This window comes from Stylophora pistillata, chromosome 3 (assembly GCF_964205215.1).
Source record: "Stylophora pistillata chromosome 3, jaStyPist1.2, whole genome shotgun sequence".
Taxonomy (NCBI): domain Eukaryota; kingdom Metazoa; phylum Cnidaria; class Anthozoa; order Scleractinia; family Pocilloporidae; genus Stylophora; species Stylophora pistillata.
The window spans coordinates 3,815,001-3,835,748 of NC_142521.1; the positions used below are offsets into that span (position 1 = coordinate 3,815,001).

At 36.9% G+C, this 20,748-nt stretch overlaps 3 protein-coding genes and 1 pseudogene across 4 annotated transcripts in view; 2 read left to right on the top strand and 2 right to left on the bottom strand.

Moving 5' to 3' along the window:
* LOC111343219 (uncharacterized) overlaps positions 1-3,080 on the top strand; it is an 8,106-nt pseudogene extending 5,026 nt beyond the window's left edge. Inside the window, exon 2 of the transcript XR_015998901.1 lies at positions 84-3,080. The product of XR_015998901.1 is annotated as an uncharacterized LOC111343219 (transcript). The remainder of the gene's footprint in view (positions 1-83) is intronic.
* Positions 1-6,742, top strand: part of LOC148734149 (endosome-associated-trafficking regulator 1-like) — a 38,538-nt gene extending 31,796 nt beyond the window's left edge. Inside the window, exons 4-5 of the mRNA XM_088751856.1 lie at positions 5,742-5,875; positions 6,531-6,742. Of these exons, the coding sequence (XP_088607982.1) occupies positions 5,742-5,875; positions 6,531-6,630 (234 nt within the window). The 3' untranslated portion in view covers positions 6,631-6,742. The remainder of the gene's footprint in view (positions 1-5,741; positions 5,876-6,530) is intronic.
* A 2,655-nt stretch (positions 6,743-9,397) lies between these two features.
* Positions 9,398-14,144, bottom strand: LOC148734153 (uncharacterized). Its single transcript, XM_088753924.1, has one exon. The coding sequence runs from the start codon at positions 13,526-13,528 to the stop codon at positions 10,298-10,300; it is 3,231 nt and encodes a 1,076-aa protein (XP_088610050.1). The 5' UTR covers positions 13,529-14,144; the 3' UTR covers positions 9,398-10,297.
* A 578-nt stretch (positions 14,145-14,722) lies between these two features.
* Positions 14,723-20,671, bottom strand: LOC111325734 (enoyl-CoA delta isomerase 2-like). Its single transcript, XM_088753927.1, has 8 exons — positions 20,468-20,671; positions 19,275-19,373; positions 18,389-18,434; positions 17,535-17,698; positions 16,986-17,161; positions 15,905-16,115; positions 15,631-15,774; positions 14,723-15,179 (listed from the first exon to the last, which is right to left on the bottom strand). Exons 1-8 carry the CDS (start codon positions 20,669-20,671, stop codon positions 15,024-15,026), a joined length of 1,200 nt encoding a protein of 399 aa, XP_088610053.1. The 3' UTR covers positions 14,723-15,023.
* Positions 20,672-20,748: the final 77 nt, after the last annotated feature.

Consider the following 20,748-nt stretch of genomic DNA (forward strand, 5'->3'; position numbering starts at 1 on the left):
AGACCTGACCCAGAGGCTAAACTCATTGATGCCTTTTGTGTTGGTTGGGAATCTTACTTTTTCTATGCATTTCTGCCTTTCAGTCTCATTCCTCGATGCATGAAGAAGATAGAAGAGGACAAGGCAACAGGAGTTCTGATAGAACCCTTTTGGAACACACAGGCATGGTTCTTAATTCTCCTCAACCTGCTGATAGACAGCCCAGTGGTCCTTCCTCAATCAGACAATTTGCTACTTCTACCCTAGACAGGGGAACAACACCCTCTTTGAAGGAAAATGTGGCTAATAACATGTAAATTATCAGGACTAGATTCCTGCAGAAGAATGTATCAAGCGAAGCTTCAGAAATCATCATGTGTTCCTGGGCAGATACTTTCCTCAAGCAGTACCAACCTTATCTCCAGACCTGGCTCAAATTGTGTTGTGAATGGTAGGTTAATCCCTATGATCCACCTCTAAACAAGGTCCTAGATTTTCTTACGAGTTTATATGACAAAGGCCTTACATATGATGCAATCAATACAGCTAAATCAGCAGTCTCTGCCATAACTGAACCAAAGAATGGCCTAACCCTTGGTAACCAGCCTCTGATTTCACGGTTTATGAAAGGCATATTTAGAAACAGATCTCCTTGCCCTCGTTATGAATCCACGTGCGATGTTCAAGTAGTCTTATCGTATCTGTCATCCTTTGCCTCACCAAGCCAGCTGGATCTTAGAAATCTCACTCATAAGCTTGCTATGTTGATAGCACTTGTGTCAGCACAGAGAACTCAGAGCATTCATTTACCTGATTTACAGTTTATGAAACCTAGCAACGATACGGTTGAATTTGTTATTCCTACACATATCAAACAAAGCCAACCTGGGTATAAAACCCCCACCATTATTCTTAAAGCATACCCTACAGACCCAAGATTGTATGTAATTAACCACTTGAATGAATATTTCAAGAAAACAAGATCTTTGCAAGGGGAGGAAAATAAGCTTTTTGTTAGTTACGTCCAACCTCACAGAGGAATTTCCAAGGACACAATAGCAAGATGGATTCCTACAGTTATGCTGAAAGCTGGACTTGATATTACCAAATTCAAGCCTCACAGCTCTAGATCGGCTGCAACATCCAAGGCAACTCAAGCTTGTGTTCCTGTACAGGATATACTGAAACAAGCTGGTTGGTCTAGTCACTGGACATTTGACAGATTTTACAATAAACCAGTTCGAAAGGATTCCACAATTGCCAATTCTGTACTGAAAGCTGACTGAGTGACTTGTTCACATATCAGTCTCTTCGACTGTTATAATTATCGTGTTGTGTTAAACAACAACTGTTCACATTTCAGTCACTTTGACTATTATATATTTTGTTGGGTTGGGTTGTTCCATTACCCAATAAATGCTTCTGCTTTATTTCCTCTCGTGTGTATGTTGGCTTTAATATCTCATGGGATACCTGATGCAGTGATGACGAAATAGAATTGAAGATTAAACGAGACTTGCCTGGAAGTTGAAGTTTGATTGGAATTCTATGAGTCATTACACAGCATCCAGTGATAACATGCCCACCCACTCTTGCCTCCCTTACTACTTAGTAATACATATATTACGCACTATGGGTAATACTACAGTCCTCATCAGTAGAGAACATCCACACTCGAGCTTTAAAAAACTGATGTACGCATGCGCAAGCAATCTCATGTTATCTTTGGATGCAGTGTAATGACTCATAGAATTACAATCAAACTTCAACCTCCAGGTAAGTCTCGTTTAATCTGCAATTTTCACCCCTTAAGATACAATTTTAAATAATTTCTATGTAGTATTTGCCATACATTTCTTACAATTTTAGCTCTCAGAATTTGGTGTTAGTTCAAGGAAATGTCCTCAACAAATTTTCTTAATCTCACCTAGTTTCTTCTAAACAGTACATTTTATTGTGAGTGGAAATTGAACACCTTTGGGACTGATACATTTATTCTTTTTTATTTAGAGGGGGGAGGGAGGTTAAACTTTAAGTGGAATGTCCAGTTTTTAAGTAGACACAGTTATTCTATCACTGTAACATGCCTTTAGATGAGATTAAAAGATTAGTTTAACAACAAGATGTTTGGATGCAAAAGGTGCCCATGGTGTATTAAAATGATCTGGCATTAGTGTTGAGAGTTTGTCATTATATCATAGCAAAATTCCCATAACTAAAGAGAGATATCTACCATTTGTTTCCAAAGAGGAATCAAACCTTAAAGGTTGAACTTTTTATGGTTAGAAGCTCTACTGATTCAGCTGCCAGAACTTGTTGTTCCACAACAAAATTGTGGCCATAGAGGAGGGCTCAGGATCTGCAAGTTCAAAACGATCTTGTGCAGAAATTAAGCCCAAGACTTGCCTATTAAGCTAACTGTTTGAAGCTTATTACTTAAGTCCCTAAAAGCTTTAATGTCATTTGCCAAAACTAATTTGGTACCAGCCAAGACTTTTAAGCTAGGTTTTGTACATTAATGCTTTTTTTGTAAATCAAACTTAAGTAGTTTGGCCTCTTTGATTTTTGATAAGTTTTGGAAGTTCTCCAAGGATACTGAAACTAAAACAATTTTTTATGCTGTCTTCAGATACAAAACAGGAAACAAAATCAATTGGTGAGAATGGAAATAGAGAAAAACGTTGAGATTCTAACACAGAAGAATGTAAATAACATCTAAAATACCTTGAAAGTGATAAAAATGTGAGATAATGTAACAAAAAAAGTTAGCTTCCAGATACTTCTTCTCTACATTTTATGCAAAGATGTTTGTAGTATATAGTTTTTGGTGTATGGTTGGTATACCAAAAGCAATCATGGTAATGGCTTCAATCAGTTGGGTTTTTTTATTTAGGTTAAGATTCATCAGAACTTCCATTTTTCAAGATTTAAGCTGCACTAACTTGCAAGAATTTTCTCTGTTTTCACCCAAGTGTCTCTTTCAGTATTGTTGGCCAATAGTAATTAAGACTGTTTTCAATTAACTATCTGAATCTTGTACATTTATTTTAATTTTAAGCACTGAGAATTTGGTTTTGTATTAATTAAACAAATGTACCATAGCTGATTATTTCCTTCTTGTTCTCGCCTTTCTGTGTTTCAGAATATTGTATCTCAAGGAGAAATTACATGTTGATCACTTTTGGGAGTGGAACAGTTAAAAATGATGCGATGAAGCTAAATTTGTAATGTCTTATTACATGTGGGTTGAGTTTGTTGTTGGTTCTCGCCCTTGCACCGAGGGTTTTTCTCTGGGTGCTCTGGTTTTCCTCCCTCCGCAAAAACCAACATTCCAAATTCCAATTCAATCTGGAAACAGTGGACAAGAAGAGCCACCCAGTGGAATGTCTATTGCTAAATTATTTATTTTATTTATTTTTTTATGTCCAGTTTTAGAACACACATGTTTATGTTGTTGTTCAATTTTATCCTTGGTTCAAATTTTATTTCCTTTGTTCTTGGTCATGTTAATGTATGATAATGAGTTTGAAACAAAGGAAAATAAAATTTGAACCAAGGATAAAATTGAACTACAACATTTACACGCATTTGGATTTGATTAGAAGATTGTTGAATAAAGGTGTTTGGAATCGAAATCCTAATCACCTGGTTTTTCAGGTAGAGTTGAAGGAGATTTAGCATTCTTTTAAAATTTTGAAAATTTATAAACTAACAAGACGTAAAAAAATCACATAAAATTGAGAATAAAAGCATTGAAAATATGGGTTGAAGTCGCAAGCTTTTTCATCCCTGAGCTGCAACAAGAACTTAATTTAGGGAGGAATTATTTGCAAGGTTTCTATGACTCCTCTTGCTATTCTTTTTACTTGTCGAATTCATCTCCATCAAGATTTCTCTTCTTTTGTCAATTTTGTTTTCATTCGTTTGCTAAGGTCCACTGATCTCATGAACCTTGCTTTAAAACAGGTTAATAGGTGTGCTACTTGATTGATTTTGGCCAAAATTTTAAGGAACTTACTCCAAGAAAAATTCCACATTCATTCATTTTACACTACCTAAGACATAATACTATAATTGGATTGAGATTCAAAAAGGATTTTTGTCATCCAGTTTAAAAGAAGGAGGTGTTGAAAATTATTTAATCTGAGACCAGTAAGAAAAGTTTTACGAGGGTTGCTGGATACCCCTACCAAGTGCATGGTAGTGCATCTTTAGGAATTCCTTAACCTTGCCTAAGAGTAAGTGCAGGAGGCAAGAAGTTCCATAAGGTACATAAGTGTGTTTCTATGGGAAATATTGATAAATTTTGAAGTTTTAGACTCTTACAGATGCATTTTCTGGTCTTTTTTTGTTGCTCTGTTGTTTCATTTTTTTGCTCCCAAGTGAACTAATTTAAACAAATTTGAAGAGAATTCTATGACAATAAAGTAGTCACAGTCAACTATTTCTATTGAGGTGCTACTTTTAACACTTAACACTTTCACAACTGGTATCTTTAAAATTGTTTAAGTTTAATGTAGTTTTAACTCAGGGTTAATCCTTAAATCAAAAAAAAATTTAATCTATTCTATAGAGAAACATGGTTATATTTCAGTCTCGTTTGACCTATTTTGTTTTGACACTGGCATGAAATATGCAAACAACAATTGCCTTTTGGCTGCCATTAGTATTCACACTCTTTCCCAGTTCCCGTCGATTTCAGCTGAGATGCCTTGCACATTTTTTTTTATGTAGCTTCCGAAGCAATGTCTATTATATGTTTTGCAGACTTTGCTTCAACTTTCATGGGCCAGAAGGCTTGGAAGATGCCAGAATGTCTTTTCTTTTTTATTTCCTTTTGTTTTCCTGTAAAAGAAAACCTATTTTTCCAAACTTTTTTACAAGAATTCGAAGCTGAGATGAAATTATCTGGTCATACTTGACATTCGTGTGAAGGCTCCAAGTAGGTAATTGGCCCATCACAAGCGGTTAGATATACCCGCTACCTGGCTACTATTGAAACCACTGTTTTTCATGGTATTTTTTCATTTGGCATTTCCTTCAGTGAGTGCCCATGCACTAATAAGCTCCCTCCTCTGAATAAATGCCCACCCCTTATGCAAAAATTTCAATCAAGGACCCCCCCTTTAAAATAATCCCCCCCTCCACTTTTCACTTCTTTAGGGATGCAAGGAAAAGCTGTTTCTATTGCCATTTATTTCTAGCTATTTATAGCTTCAACTACGGCTGAATCAGTACAGGAGAATAATAAGCTCTCCTTTCAATTAAGCACCTTCCTCTGATAAGTGCATCACCTTTCAGCCAAAATTTTAAAACAATGCAGAGCATATTTTTGAGGAAATGCAGTTTTAAAACTAAATTATTACAGGAGCACTGATAATTTTTTTGAAAGACTACAGATTACATATCTTTTGCATGGGCTCATAAATTTTTTTTCACTCTTTGAAATGCTCACTTGTGCTTGGTTATTCCAAATTGTGCTTAAAATTAAGGGATAAGCAGTATAAATTATTGACTTGGAATCTTGAAAACTTTTCTTCATCAATTTTAGCATTTGCAACCTTCTGTTAGCCAATGTCCATGGTAATTACCCATAACTGCATATCACCTTGAATACAATATTATAAAATGTAAGAATGCTCTTAAAAGAGCCAATGTCTGCATGGTCAGCCCAGATACATAGCAAAATCTACAAGGGTTAGACTACGTTTGAGTTGCCTTTACAAATGGTTTACAATAACTATTCTGCTTTTCTTTGTCAGACAGAGTCAATTCCTTTAGCAACATATAACCAGCTGTTAGATGCCAATCATACAATTACAGCTGTCAAAGATAAATCAAAAGTTGCCGCTGATCAAATGAGCCTAGCAGCGAAAAATGCCAAGGAAGCAGTAAGGTGTGTGCTTATTTGTATAATCAAGCTTCTCTAGTTGTGACAAAAGATTACTTGTTTTCAATCTTGGTGTAAGGTGTGTGCTTATTTTGTATTATCAAGCTTGTCTAATTGTGACAAAATATTATTTGTTTTTAATCTTGTTGTCAGGGCCCTTTGTTTTTGAACAGGTCTTGGTAATGAATCCTAATTTGTCCTAAATTTATTCTCCAGCAACTTTCTCAGTATCAATTAATTACATGTGTGAGTCATTGTTCATCATTTTCTTTGTTAAATGATGTCTATTTTTATTCATCTAGTTGTATTCAGCTTTGTAATGTTGGTTGCAGGAATTAAAATACTTTGGTTTATAGATTCTCTATTCATCAAGCTTTATATTTTAAATGGTAAAGGTGTCCTTGTGTTTATTATTGTTGGGATTATTGTTGTTTAAAAATTCATACAGACATGAAATTTTACCAAATTGTTCCCTTTCATGTTTGGTCAAAACAACTGTAATATTGAACTTTGTTAGCATAAATTAAAATAATTTAAAACCATACATACAGTGCTAGCTGTTCAGAGAAAGAACAGTCTATCTCTCCACACTTGTAGTGCAGAGCAGTGTGTAATTTTTTTTTTCAGTGAATCATTTGACTGCTCATTTGTTTGCTTTTAGGCAACTGCTTACTGGAGTGGATACACTGAAGTTCGTCTCACAACAGCTTGAGTCTATTGATAGAATAACAGATGTTCATGTGCTTTCAGAGAAGAGTTGACCCTTTGCAGCGTAACATTGATATCCTTATTTTCCATTCTCTTTTCTATGCATTTCCTCAAGAGAATGACAATGAGAACTTGTTTTGAAATCAAAGTTATTTAGGGTTGGCAGTCATTTCCTTTATTCTGATGATTTTAATGAATGGTTCAGCATGATCACTGTTAGGGTTTCAAGGTTTAATACAGAGTGGTATACACTGGATGGTGATGGCTTGTTACCTTACTGTTGCCACCCAACACAAGGTATTAGTTGTGACGTTTGTAAGGTCCGTTCATTGCGTGACAGAAATTAGATATGCGCAATAACGACAAGGGCAAGGCTCAGAGTTCGATTAAAACGATTTAAGGTCTCATCCTTGCGCTAAGAGGGAAAAGAGGTATGATGAAATATATTTGATTTAAGTTTGATCTTCCCATTTGTTAAGTCATATGGAACACGAATCTTAACTGTAAATCGTCGATTGAAATTGTGTTGTTTCATGTTAATATTCGTTCCCACGTGGAGTTCATTGCATTGTCATCTTGTCTAGTATTTATAAAACAGTTCTTATAATTAATTTGTGTCCAATTAGTGTATTGCTACCGTTTTGTTACAGTTTTTAAGTGGTATTAAACATTTTACGAGTCAAAACCGTGAACGTATGGTTTCCTAAAAGCTAACGTCAGCTACATTAGTCCTGCTCAGGATAGAGGTTTCTCTTTTTATGAAATGGACAATTTTTGACAAATGATCAGTCTTAGTCATAAAACAGATTTGATTCAAAATTGATGAGCTTGCAGCTAAGAAGAAAATCAACCAAGAAACTGCTTATTTCCCCCCAAGAAAATTGTTTCTATTTAGTTGAAAATATTTTGGATACTTACAGCCGTAGCATTTAAAGGTAATCTTTATGAAAATGGAAAGAACTTATTTTTTCTTTGGATGATCCTACAGTTTTGTTAAAAAAAAAAAAAAAAAACTGGCTTGCAACACTCAGTGGGTTTAAAAAAATATCAGATTCAAGAAACAAAATTTATTTTTTGATGGTTGATAATGTAGGTGATTAATTAAGAAAATCAATATTCTGGTAAATGAAGTTTTAATGACAGAGGTAAATGAAGAATTCTTGTTGTATATGTAGTAATTAGAAGATGCAGGCATTCTTGTAAAAGAGATTGAACCGCCTCCCAGTTAGCTCAATGGATAGAGTGCTAGACTGTTGTACGGGAGGTTGAAGGTTCGAGCCCCAGCTGGACCCAACACTCAAGGTCTTAAAACAAGTGAGAAGAATATGCTACCTTTCTATATCAAAAAATGGTTAGATACTCTAGTCTTCTTGGATAGGGACGAATAACTGGAGGTCCTTTCTCCTGCAGGGTTAGGGGTAGGAGACGTTAACTTCCCACACACGAGATTACTGTGTGATGGATGTCCTCCCTTGGGGTGGTTGCTGGGTGGGAATTGGCCCTGAAAAGCTCCCATGGGGAGTGGTCAGTTAACATCTATGTATGTATGTATTGGGAAAGAAATGTCATCATTTATACCTTTTAACGCAAATAAAAGTAGGATGGCTTGTAACTGTAAATGTAACTTGTAAATGTATGTAAATGTAAACTTATTTATTTCATTTTTACACCTATTGATGCATTGATAGCTTTTAAAATTTAAGCAATGTGTTCTGAAGAAACATCTTATCGGTGCTAAAAAAACAAATTCAAAAAATCTCCATGCCTCTTCTCTTCTGCCTTTACAATATGATGTTGACTGTTTTGTGAAAAGATATATACAGCTATAAATAGATAAATAGAGTTTGTATTGTATCCTTTATTGGCCAATAAACATAAAAAGCAGTTCTAGAAGAGTGAAAACCATAAAGGAAGGTATGATACTGAAATGAGGTCAAAGTTTACTCATTAGTGACATCCAATATAGATTTAACCTCTCTAACCTTACCACAGCTTTTAGGTTCATGTTGCCATTTTTTTCATAAACAAGTGTTTTGCTTTTTGTATGACTGACTTGCACGATGATGCTTTCCTTGACCAGGAAGCCCCTAAAAATTAGTTGAAAACAAATGTACCACAGCTAATCTACTTCCTTCTTTTCACCTTTCTGATTTTCAGAATAATGTATAGCAAGGAGAAATTACTAATTGATCACTTGTTGGAGCAAAAGGAGAAAATGAAGCTAAATTAATGTATGATATCCATGCAGTTTCAAAGAACACACCTGGTTCTACCCTCTAAAATACCTTTGGATCAGATTGAAAGATTCCAAGAATAAAGGTGTTTGAACACAGAAACTTTAATCACTTGCTTTTCCAGTCAAATTGTATAGAGTTTAGTATTCTTTTAAAAGTTTGGAAAGTTATGTTTAAATTTTAAAGTCTGGCAAAAATTATGGAAACTGGGAACAGAGGTGTTGAAAAAATGGGAAGAAGTCTTAAGGATTATGTTTTTCCAAAGCTGCAACAAGTGGAAATCTTTGTAAGGCCTCACTGCCTCCACTTTTTTCTGTCAAGGGGACTCGTCTCTTTTCTCTGATTTCCTTTCAGTTATTTAATCTGTGTGCCAAGCTCTATTGGTCTCGTAACCTTGCTTTAAAAAATGGATAAGTCTCTTTCACTGGCCAGGAACCTACTCAAGGGATTTCTGATTTAAGATAGAGTAACGGTTTCTTGAGGGGGGGCTTCATAAATTTTAACTGATTTTGAAAAGGCCATACCCATCTCCCATGGCTTCCAGGTTGTGCCTAAATATCGGGGCTAAATATATGACAACACAAAGTTTAAATCGGTCTACAATATTTATTCTACAATGGTCTGGTTCTATTTACAAGTAGTGGTAGCTTAAAATTAAGCCCTAATGAAGTCTGGTTCTTCATCTTCTAATTTTGCAGTAAAACTAATCGTCCTTTCATTATATCAGACAAGTCACACGCGATAGATGTGTACAAAAATGACATTAATATTTACAACAAAAGTAGAAACCTCTAAACAATTGTTTCAATTAAACTTATATCAATCTTACACCCCTAACCTCCGAAAAAAGCCATTAGTCTTTAAAGGCAGGACACTTTGATTCACAATTTGGTTATTTTTTTCCTACTTTTTGCTAAACGAGTGAAACTACTTGAACCGGCTCGCTTCAATCGGAAAAAAAAAATAGCAATAGAAAGAAAATCTTGGTATCCTACCATGTAATCTGTACTGTTATTTACTCATCTGATCCGCTTAAAATCTCTAAAAGAACTTCAAAAGCTTAAACAGCAAAACTATTCCTTGTAACAAACACAGGCGATCAAAACATACACGAGCATGAAGTGGATTAGGATCGAAACTAACCAATCATCAAATAACCAAGTTTCCTGAGAGGTCCGAGGTTTGTTTGTTCTCTCTGCAGTAAGCTTTGTGTTTTTACTTCAATGTTATTGGTTCATTTATAAAAGAAAAAAAGATTGACATCCTTTGCTTTCAAGGAACATGTTCATTGGTTCGTTTTTCTTCATTTCGATCTGGTTCAAATAATTTCGCTGCTGTTAGCACTTTACAATTTACAAAGTTTGCTTTCACTTTTGTTTTGAGTTGTTGAGCTGTAATTTGTCACTGAGCTGGTTACCTCACGGTTATTTGAATAGTAAGTGGCTGAGATAATATTTTTACAATTTACAATTGGAATAGGTGAGGCTTAAATATATAGCTCACATTTAGACTGACTATTGCTCACTAAATTTAATGCATGTTGTTTACCTGCTGCTGTGATGTTTCTATTGTACTCGAGGTTTAACGTGTGTAGCTGACAGTTGCTGTTTGTAATGGCGTCAGCCAAGTGCTGTGCACCTGTGTCTGTGATGTTATTGATTGAGAGGTTTAACGTGTGTAGCTGACAGTTTTTGTGTGTAATGGCGTGAGCCAAGTGCTGTGCTCCTGTGTCTGTGATGTTATTGCCTGTGAGGTATAACGAGCGTAGCTGACAGTTGTTGCTTGTGATGGCGTCAGCTAAATACTTTGTTCCTTCATCTTTCAATTGATTTCCCATGAGATTTAACCAGCTCAGTTGAGAATTACTACATTTTAACAATTTACAAATCTCGAAACATCCTAATGAATCTAAGTTATTGTCCGATAAATGTAAAACTGAAATTTTGTGAACATTCTTAATTACATTAACTATTGAAGCACAATCAACTGCTGTGAGGTGACAAGAATTAAAATCTACAAAATTACAGTTAATTTGTTGTAGTTTTCTCTTCACTACTGACTCCATATTACTACTTTCGCTTTCGTTAACAGTTTCGTTTATACATTTTAACAATGTCACTGCGATTTCTCGTTTGTCTTCAGTTGGCCAGATGGTCACTTTCTTTTTCTCTTCATTTTCTGGCCAGTCTTCATGGTACAAATAGCTTTTTTCCTTTGTGGTTTTAACGGGAAGTAGGTCAAGGAATAATTTGCTTGGCAGCTGGTCTTTATCGTTCATTAATCCTGCTAGAAACTGAAACACCAGCTGCCATTTGCCGTCCTTAATGTTTGTGGAAACAAATTTCTTCAATTTTCTTTTCGACATTGTATTTACCATGTGCCTCGCAGCGAAAAACTCTTGCATTGTTAAATGGATGAAACAGAATTGTTCTTCGTATTTGAACTGGCCAGTTTGACGGTCGGGTAACCGGTGAAAGAGAGCGCTGTCTTCCATCCCGCGTACTTCGTTTCCTCCAAGGATCAGCTTTCCTTCTTTGATTCCTTCAAACGCTACTCTTCCTAGTCTCTTGAATTTCGCCTCCACTTCAGCGGGCAAATGATCTGATTCAATTTGTTTGCGAGTGACATCATTATCGCGTAATTCTTTCGTGTGTTTAAAATAAAACACTTTCACTGCAATTTTGTAAATGGTTGTTAATTTGGAGGGGAGGGTGACACCAGCGAAACTTTCGAACTGCAACATTTGTGAGAGACTTGAGCACATGATGAAGCTGTTCACGGGGATATAGCACAACGAAAGTAAGTTCATGTTGCTGCTGATGTGTCGCCATAGTGTTTCGCCTGTTTGCCGGTCATCTCCAGCGAATTTGTAAACATATTCCTCGATTTGTTCTCGCGAGAATCCTATGATCTCAAAGGTCTTGTCGAAATGATCATTCAGGTAGGCGATGCTTGACAGAGCCGTGGGTCGCGTAGTTGTCAAAATTGAAGCTTCTTTGAGAAGTTTCCCGGTCACAAGCCACTGGTAAAGGATCTGTAGCGGCATTTTCTGCTCAATGTTTTGGCGACGATAAGGAGGCTCGACAATGTTCTTGTTTAGTTTGAATTCATCAAATCCATCGAAAAGTATGAGCACTCCTTCCGAGTGACGCTGGATGTGTTGCCAGACCTCATCGTCCAGGTGATCTGAGGGGGAATATTCTGACCGAGCGAGTAGTTCCCTGAGAGTAAGGTCATTTTCCGAGTCGAAACGCCTGAATTTGACGAAAAAAGCAGCATCAAAATGGATTTTGGCTTCAAAAATCCCTTGATCAAATGCCCAGTCTCTGAGAAATTTAGTACAACAGAATGTCTTGCCAATTCCGGCTCGACCGACGATTAAAACTTTCTTATTTTCAACATTTAGGAGGTCTTCCGGGCTTTTCGGTCCTGATTTATGATCGCGCGAAATTGGATAAACCCTGAGTTGCTCCTGTCTGTTTGCAGTAAAATTATACGTTACCAATTTCGAAACGACCACAAGATTTGTGTAAATCTGATCGAGAGTCAAATGTGTGATTGCTGCTCCTGGATGTCCTGCGAAAGGTGATCGGAGTTCAAACAGCTTTTGGGTGACTTCTTTGATTATTTTCTTAGTTTCCGTAATAAATATTTCAAGCTTTGAGTCTTGGAGTCTTTCAGGTCCCCTTTGCACTAAAACTTCTTGTTGTGACCCAATTTGGTCTCGTGGCTGTGGTGCAACAACATCATTTTGTGTTTGAGGTTCTCGTTCCAACTTGACTTGGGCCGGACGGTGTTCACGTTGTCGTGGTTGTAGTAGAAGAGCTTCATCTTGCCTCGGAGGTTCTAGGAGTATCTCGACTCTGATCGGAGGGTTGTTGTGCACTCTTGGCCGCAGTGAAACCTGTTCGTTTCTTCCTCCTTGCATGTGTGGTTCTTGACGCGACTTGTCATGGGAGAAATTTAGATGAGTCTTAAGAAACTTTGAGTCCTGCATGAAACTACTATCTTTGCTAGCGCGTGAAAAAATGTAGACGGTTTCAATCAGAATGCCAGCGACATGAATTCCATTCACTGCAAGAACAGCGTACAACCAGAAGGTTTTCTTTGCTGCTCGTTGATTGTGACATTCGTGTAAAGTTGAGTTTTGGGCGGTGTCAGATGAATTCTTTGGCTGAGTGGTTCCATCGGTCAAATAACAGTTAAACTTGGAGGAAAACTTTAAAGGATAAAGAACCTGAGTTTGTAGGATGATGAAAATAACTCCCAGAACAAGTCTTATCAGTAGTTGAGAGATGTAAGCCATTAAAAGCTTGTATCCAGCTGATGACGCAGTCTCTTGGACCTCTTGGTCGAGCGGCTGTCTCACTAGATCATCGTCCCTGATGCTTCGCGACACTTGCTCGACTTTGGATCTCACTATTTGTGAGTAAATAACACATACAAATGCAATAAGGAAGACATTGATGCTTAAAAAGCCATAGATAGGAAAAGCCAATTTGTTGTACTGCTCCGTGTATTTCTCGTAACATTTTCCCCTGACGAGGTCGATGTCATTTATCGCTCCGCCACAGCGAAAGTCAAACCTAGATTCGCTGTTTTCCATGTCAGCGAATACAGCGAGAAACACCATACTGATCAAGATCCAAAAAATTAGTGCAACGTAGTGAACTCTGCCGAAAGTTTTCGGCTCCAAAAAATCTAAGACCTTCTCCATTGATACTGATGGTATTTATATTCTTTTCGTTGAGATGTTGATCGGTTCTCTAGCATGAATAATCAGTTAAAAGACGATCTTGGTATTATTTATCAGACCATGATAGTGCTTTCATTTGATTGGCTTTTTGGAAACTTTCAACTGTCAACAAGACAATGGATTCTTTCCATATGCTATTGTTATAAGGTTAAATGAGAAACAGTTGTCAGAGATAGAGACGGATGCAGATATCTACGTCATGTGGAAACAGACGAGACCTCGTTTCTTCCTACCCTCTCCTCCGTGCTCATTTCTCCCCCTTCCATATTCTCTTTTACTTCTTTCGTATTCAAGTCGCTGCGGAAGCCCTATTGAGAAACTCAGTGTAGCAGTGTAGCTTATTTCGAAGGCTTGAAGACTGCTAAACTCTGAGCTTCTGGGTGTGGACATTTTATATGGGTGGTAATTGTTTAGAAAAGGAAATTGTTACCCTTGGCTTATCCAAGTAACGATTGGTTAGGGTTTTGCATCTGATTACCTTCCAGGGTGGCGTGAGTTTTCCTAGCTAAAGCGGCTTAGTGAATCAAAACTAAATTCAAACCCATTCACGACCATGTCGAAAAATACGGCCCTGTTGCGATCACTGTTCTCATCCTATCACGTTTGGGGTAGATGTCAGTGTCCAGTCCTTTGTCGGTTGGGAGAATCATGATAGAGGCTATTTACATTTCTGAGCCGAAAACTCACCAACCCACGTGCTCAACCAAAAACGAAGTGGTCACCTATCGGAAACTATTTGTAATAAGATCAGACTTAAACACAAACAGCTTTCTAAGAGCCACGAATAACCTAATGTACAATAAACCGAGGCACCACGAAGACCCACTGTATCATTTGAAATCACCTTCGTTTACGATCTGCTTATTTAGCTGACTTCCTGTCTTGACTGACGGGTGATTCGGATTACACTAACTCTACTCATTCAGTGTCCATTCCTAACCCCACAAAATACGGGACAAAGAAATCATGGTTTCTCTCGTAGAATCCATTTCCCTAATGTGCCGATAGAAGGTGTTGTACTGGCCGCTTTACGCTGATTACAGAACGCCGTTCCCAGTCTGGCTGACCGTAAAACACAACACCTAACCAAACAGGCGAGCTAGCCCTTTGTCCGCAGTAATGGCCATGATAAACACATGGTAAGAAGGCCGACAGTTTTCAGTTTTTCATAATTGTATTTGATTACTTTTCAGTGACTGAACTAATAAGCGATTGAATAATTTGCGAAGAGCGAATTAAACATTTGATAAATCGTTGACATCAGCTAATGTAATAAATGTCTCAGACTTTCATCACGCTTTGCTTCACGTGTCTCCCTCGTAGCCGTTTCGCTTAGGTGACTCCCCTCCCCCTGAAACAAAAAACGCCATGAATCGACTGAAACTTTAAGCTGTGCAGTTCATCGTGGTTGAGTTAAAGCCTTAATTTAAATGCGGCAAGGAAAATTAAAGCTGGGCTACAATTTGGATTTCCTCTGCATGAAGGCCATAACAGCCTGCATACACTCTTCTGAAAGCCAGCGTTCTTCAAGTAATGCACACTCCTTTTCGTTGGCTTCATGTAACAAATCGCGGAATGAATCACGTATCAACTGCTTGGACAACAGCAGAGACTATAGAGTAGAAAAACAAAAAGACAGCGGATCACTTTTTGATTGACAGTATAAAAACATTAATTGGTCATCTACAAATAATGCATAACTCGAGGCCCCTACCATCTACAGTTAAATATAAATCATCATACTATGTATTAATATTAAAAGTACGATGTGGGAAACTCCTCTCCTGTATTCATAATGATTATATGTGACAATACAACTTGAGTGAAGCAGAATGCCATTTATTTCTTGTCAGGCTGAGGGGACTACACATGAGAACACTGGAGTTTTCATGGTCAGGCTTCTCTAACTTATTGACATGACACATGGTTGATATTATCCGTAACAGATGACAAATAACCCCCTTACCCACAATCTACCCTCCCTTGAATAGCATGTCTGCAAATGCTAAAGACTCCATGGTAGAGAGTCCCCTGTTGTGAAATGCTACAATACAATTTTCTACCTTGGGGGGCAGCTTGGCCATTGCTTGTACTCTGTTCTGAACTTCCTCTGTGAACTTGTCATGGGGGAAAACATCTGTAACCAATCCACAGTCTCTTGCTTCAACTGCTGTCAGTTTGCGTCCAGCAAGCAACATTTCATTGGACTAAAAAAGAAGAACAATTCATGGATGGTGTAATTTTACAAATTATGACAATACATTGAAAAATGCTTGCTTGTGTACACGTAATCCAAAAGTTTCAATGGAAATTTATAAGAAGCAACTGGATTGGTACCTTTGCAGGTCCCATTATCCTTGGGAACATAAATGAGGAACATCCTTCAGGGCTTTGTCCCAGCTCCATAAAAGGTGTGTGAAATGTAGCTTTATCTGATGCATAGATCAAGTCAAACAGGCCCATGACTGTTACTGATATCCCCACAGCAGGTCCATTGACTGCAGCAATCAGAGGCTTGGGAAAGTCTATGAAGTGTTGCACAAAGTTCCTGTCACAGTGGAATATAAAAAGTACCACTTGATTAGCATGTACAAGGAGGGTCAAAGACTGAAGTAAAGATCTATTACTTGGATGAAAGCCAATGAAGGTCTAATTTCACACTTATTTTAATCAAAGTTGTTGTTGAGAAAAAAATTCCTATGCAGATGGTTAAGGCTTCTATTCTGATAAAGCAACCAGTGGATGACAAAATAATAAACTTTCATCTCCACCAGCATAAATCTTTTGTTCACTTTCATGCACACCAGCTTCCTGACTTGATGTTTTGAGGTAATCAGTGACGAGTTTGGAACTCAATATCTTCTATCCATTTTTAACTTCGACTGGTCCTTCACTGCAGCAGTTTTCTGGACATCCATTAATTAACTGCTAGGACTCTTTTGGAGTCCAATAGACATTTAAGCAGTGGACATCAGCTTATATACAGTTCTAGCATAAGGGTTAGGTTTGGTTTGATCTATTTCACGTAAATGAAATTTAACAACTGAAGGTGGGTTGATTTCTCTTGTGTGCTATTTAAAGTTTCCTGTGATTGGTGTAACAGGTTGAAAGTCACATGAAATAAATTGGTTATCATCATCATCATAACCATACAGTGCTCAGTCTGGAGTCCAGCATTGCTAACTATTGGGTATCCATGTAACCCTCTGTTCTTCAGAGATTTGGAAACCAGCCAGAAAAAAATCCTTGCTGGTGAAGGTAAACATCTAATTCAGATCAAGACAGGTGTTTGATTGCTTTATCTTTGTCTGGGGGAATGCTAACCCCTGTGCTTCTCGTAAACGCTGGTAGCCCATAAGAATGGATAAACAGATGGGGAATGTGCAATAAAAGAACAGACATTGAATTGCTCACATACTTTAAGATTTTCCTTGCATCATTTGCCATCTTTTGAGGACCCTCAGGTGGAATTCTGGTGAAGTTGCTCAGGTCATTTCCACTGCAGTAATAATTTCCAGATCCAGTCAACACAGCAACCACACAAGCATCATTTTTCCCAGCCTCTTCCAAAGCAGTCATTAATTCTTGATACATCTTTCAAAGACAAAAACAAAAATTATTGTGTTCATCCTACACCACAGACTATCACAGGGCTACAACAATAAAATAGTCTAACCCATATATAAAGAAAAAGGAATGTAACTTCTATCCAAAAATTTAAGAAACTTCTTAAATTTTTATCAATGTATTATACTTTTTAATGTAACATATTGTACATTGTATGTTTGTGTTGTAATTTGTTTTGTAGGTTCATTTTTTTTGTTTTTTATTTCTATACATATTTTGCTATATTTGTATTGTTTTAGCAGGCTTCTATGCAAGCCAGCTTGAAGTTGAAGTGAGCCAGTCTGCCTAAATTTTGCCAATAAATTAAGATTGAAAAGTGAATAAATTAGTTAAGGCAAACCTCCCAGGTTATGGCATTATATTTTGCTGGCCGGTTCATCTGCATGGTCAGCACTCCATTCTCTAATGTCACCAGTAGATCTTTGTATTTATTTCCCACATTAACTGCAGTATTATTCTGAGGATTTGGAGACATTGAACCTTCATCATTTGTGCCAAACTGTGCTGAAACATTCAAACAAGATAGTTTACTCATCTGTCTGAAAAAGAAGGACAAAAATTTCTGATTCCCCAACACAACTTTAACATAAAATATTTCCCATTTCACCATATGAAGCTTTACTGAGTCAGACTGAGGAGCTGACCATGTCATTTACTAGGCTTCATAGGTGAAAAAGAATTTAAAGATCAGAAATGTCAAACTGCATCCTTTGTCAGGATAAAAACTTTCATAACTTTTGAACATGATAATTTAAATAACATTTTCAAACTAGTGACCATTGTTGTGGCATAAAGAAAAATGAGAACCCTATAATGATGGAAATGGATGTTGAGTTTTTAACTGAGTCACTGAAATGATTTGAAAACTCTATTCCACTTGGTCAACAAGGGTTTCACACAAACAAAGAAATCAATATATAAATAAAATAAAATATTGTGTAAAGTAAACAGAAAAAAAAAACAGTTGCTTGAAAAACAAAAAAACTCAAATTTAGAGAAAAACTTCAAAAATTTTTAGTTAATGATTAACAATCCTGTCACATTCTAAAACAGCAGAAGTCAAATAAATTTCTAATAACAACACTGGAACCCCAGAACAATATAATGTTTTGGGTGAGATGCTCAACACTTGATACCTCATAAAAAAGGTCATGAAAAAGCACTACAAAGCAGATCTTAAAAGTAAATTTTCACCTGCAAGGTTGTTAACATAGTCTATATACTTCTGTTGCGCTTCAGCCTGAAAAGCAAGTCAATGAATTTAGAATAAAACAAATATCACAGTCACAGTGCTAGATTAAAAGACATACACTTAGAGAATCAGTTTAGTTTCTTTTAATTAGAAACTAATACCTTGTTTATTCATTTATGGACTATTGTAGAAACTTTCTATGGCTGATGTTTCAAGTGTTGGCCTTTATCAGATCAAATACGGTGAATTTACATTTTAGCAACCTATTTGATTAACACCAGATTATCTTGTGATAGTACAAACAGATGCAGCACACAATTTCTTTAGAAACTAATATATTTTTTATATATCTTATTAACCAAGCGCGAGGGCCGTACTGGGAGAATATTGGCCCAAGGTCTTGACAGTACAGACCGAGTGCAGCAAGGTCTGTACAAAAAAGACGGCGAGCCGATATTCTTCCAGTATGGTCCCGAGCAAGCTTGGTTAATAAGAGATTTATTATACGACTGAAGTTCAAAGGGACACAAGTGCAGTATCATTTGGGACCATTCAGGACAGTGCCCGGTCCAATACTGAGAGAATATTGACCGGTAATAGAGCATTTTGATTGGTTGATTTTAGTTATTGGCCCTCTGACTGCCCAAGTTGTGTAATAAATTCATTTATTGATTTCTTTTACACTCTACTTCAAAGGTTTCATCTCATTGTGTGACCTTTTTATGGAATTATTACATAAAACAATATTTTGGAGTGCATGCACAGAAAATGGAGTAACAGGTCTGGAAAGATGGTCTTACAACAACATCTAGCAGTTTCCTACCAATCCCTTTCAGGAATGGTCTCATAAATCTTAGGAAAAAAAAGGCATACACTGTATAAATCAACCTTTGAAAGATCACCAAGATCATTCCATGCTGTCCACTTTGCCTTGCCAACAAAATCAAATGCTCCTGGCTTGGGGGAGTTACATTTCCCAATACTACCCTATAAGAAATAACAATTTGGATGAAATGTGAAAACACAAACTATGTTTATAAAAACAATAACTAAAATAGACTCGGTGGAAGATTGCAAATTTAAACCTTAAATACATGTAATTAAAACTATACAGATAAGAAGGGGGCTGGAGTGATAAGCCAATCTTGGCATATTAAAATTTTGACAGTTGGTACTCTAGCATATTTTTCTTCAAGGCTGTTTCCTAGACCTGTTAGCTGTTTCACTTAAGATATCCCTTAGTCCTTTCACTCTCCAGAAAATACATTAATTCTCCACACCTTCTGCCAAACATTTCCTATAAGTGGTTTGAAATAGTGTTTATTACCCCAGAGATCACTCTCATCTTCAGGGTTCTTGCACTTTTTCAGGAACCCAATTCAAGGAATTTCAAGGACTTTTTAGGTTGTTTTCAAAGACCTTGGCTCTCAAATTCAGGGACCTTTTGCATGAAATAGGAGCTAATAGAAATAGAAAACATTGCATGACTTCAAGCATGTACATCAGAGTGATAACATGCTAGATAACCTAGGTTATTTTCAATGCACCAATCAGGTACAAAATATGTAAACATCTTGTGTCAAACATCATAATCGGATGCGGAATTTGAAAGGAAAACTTGTTTTCACAATTTGTGCTAGAAACTTACACTTTTAACACCAAAAGCAAAAAAAAAAACTTTGACTTTGATTCATCTGCAATTATTTTCAAGGAGTCTTCAGAACTTTTCAAGGCACTGAGTCTAAATTCAAAGGTTTTCAAGTCCTTGAAAACAAAAAATTAAATTCAAGGATTTTCAAGGAGCACAGGAACCCTACATCTTCTTTCTCAGAATTTTAGCTCTCTCTTCTCCTCACCTCTCTACTTAAAAAAGTATTGATAATGTAAGGAGAAGTTCCTTTTGGGTCATTCCCGACAGCAAAAGGGTTATTATCTCTACTCTCCAGACAGGTAAAAGGGTACAAAAACTTCTGCACGATGAGGTGAAAAACTTCTTCAACTTAAATGTACGTATTTAACGTTTTAAAATGTCTCAGAGGAATTAAAAGTCTATAATAAAAAATATACCTCAATCTGGTTACCTGTTTGAACAAGGCATACAACTTCAGTTTGTGGTCATTCCCTGGATCTTGTTTTAGAGTCTTTGTCCTTTCACTTGCCGACTGAAATTCTTCCTCTAGATTTCCTAAATTCATACTTCCAGTATGGATAGGTCTTAGAGCTGACAAGCGGAAAGAAGACGGGCGAAAGGTAAACTTTCGCAGTGCAAGCAAGCAGCGCGCCATCTTAGACTGGCCAGTCTTACATGGAAACAGTGCTCGAATACGAGAAGCCGCTGATTCGTTCGAATCTCTGCAGGATG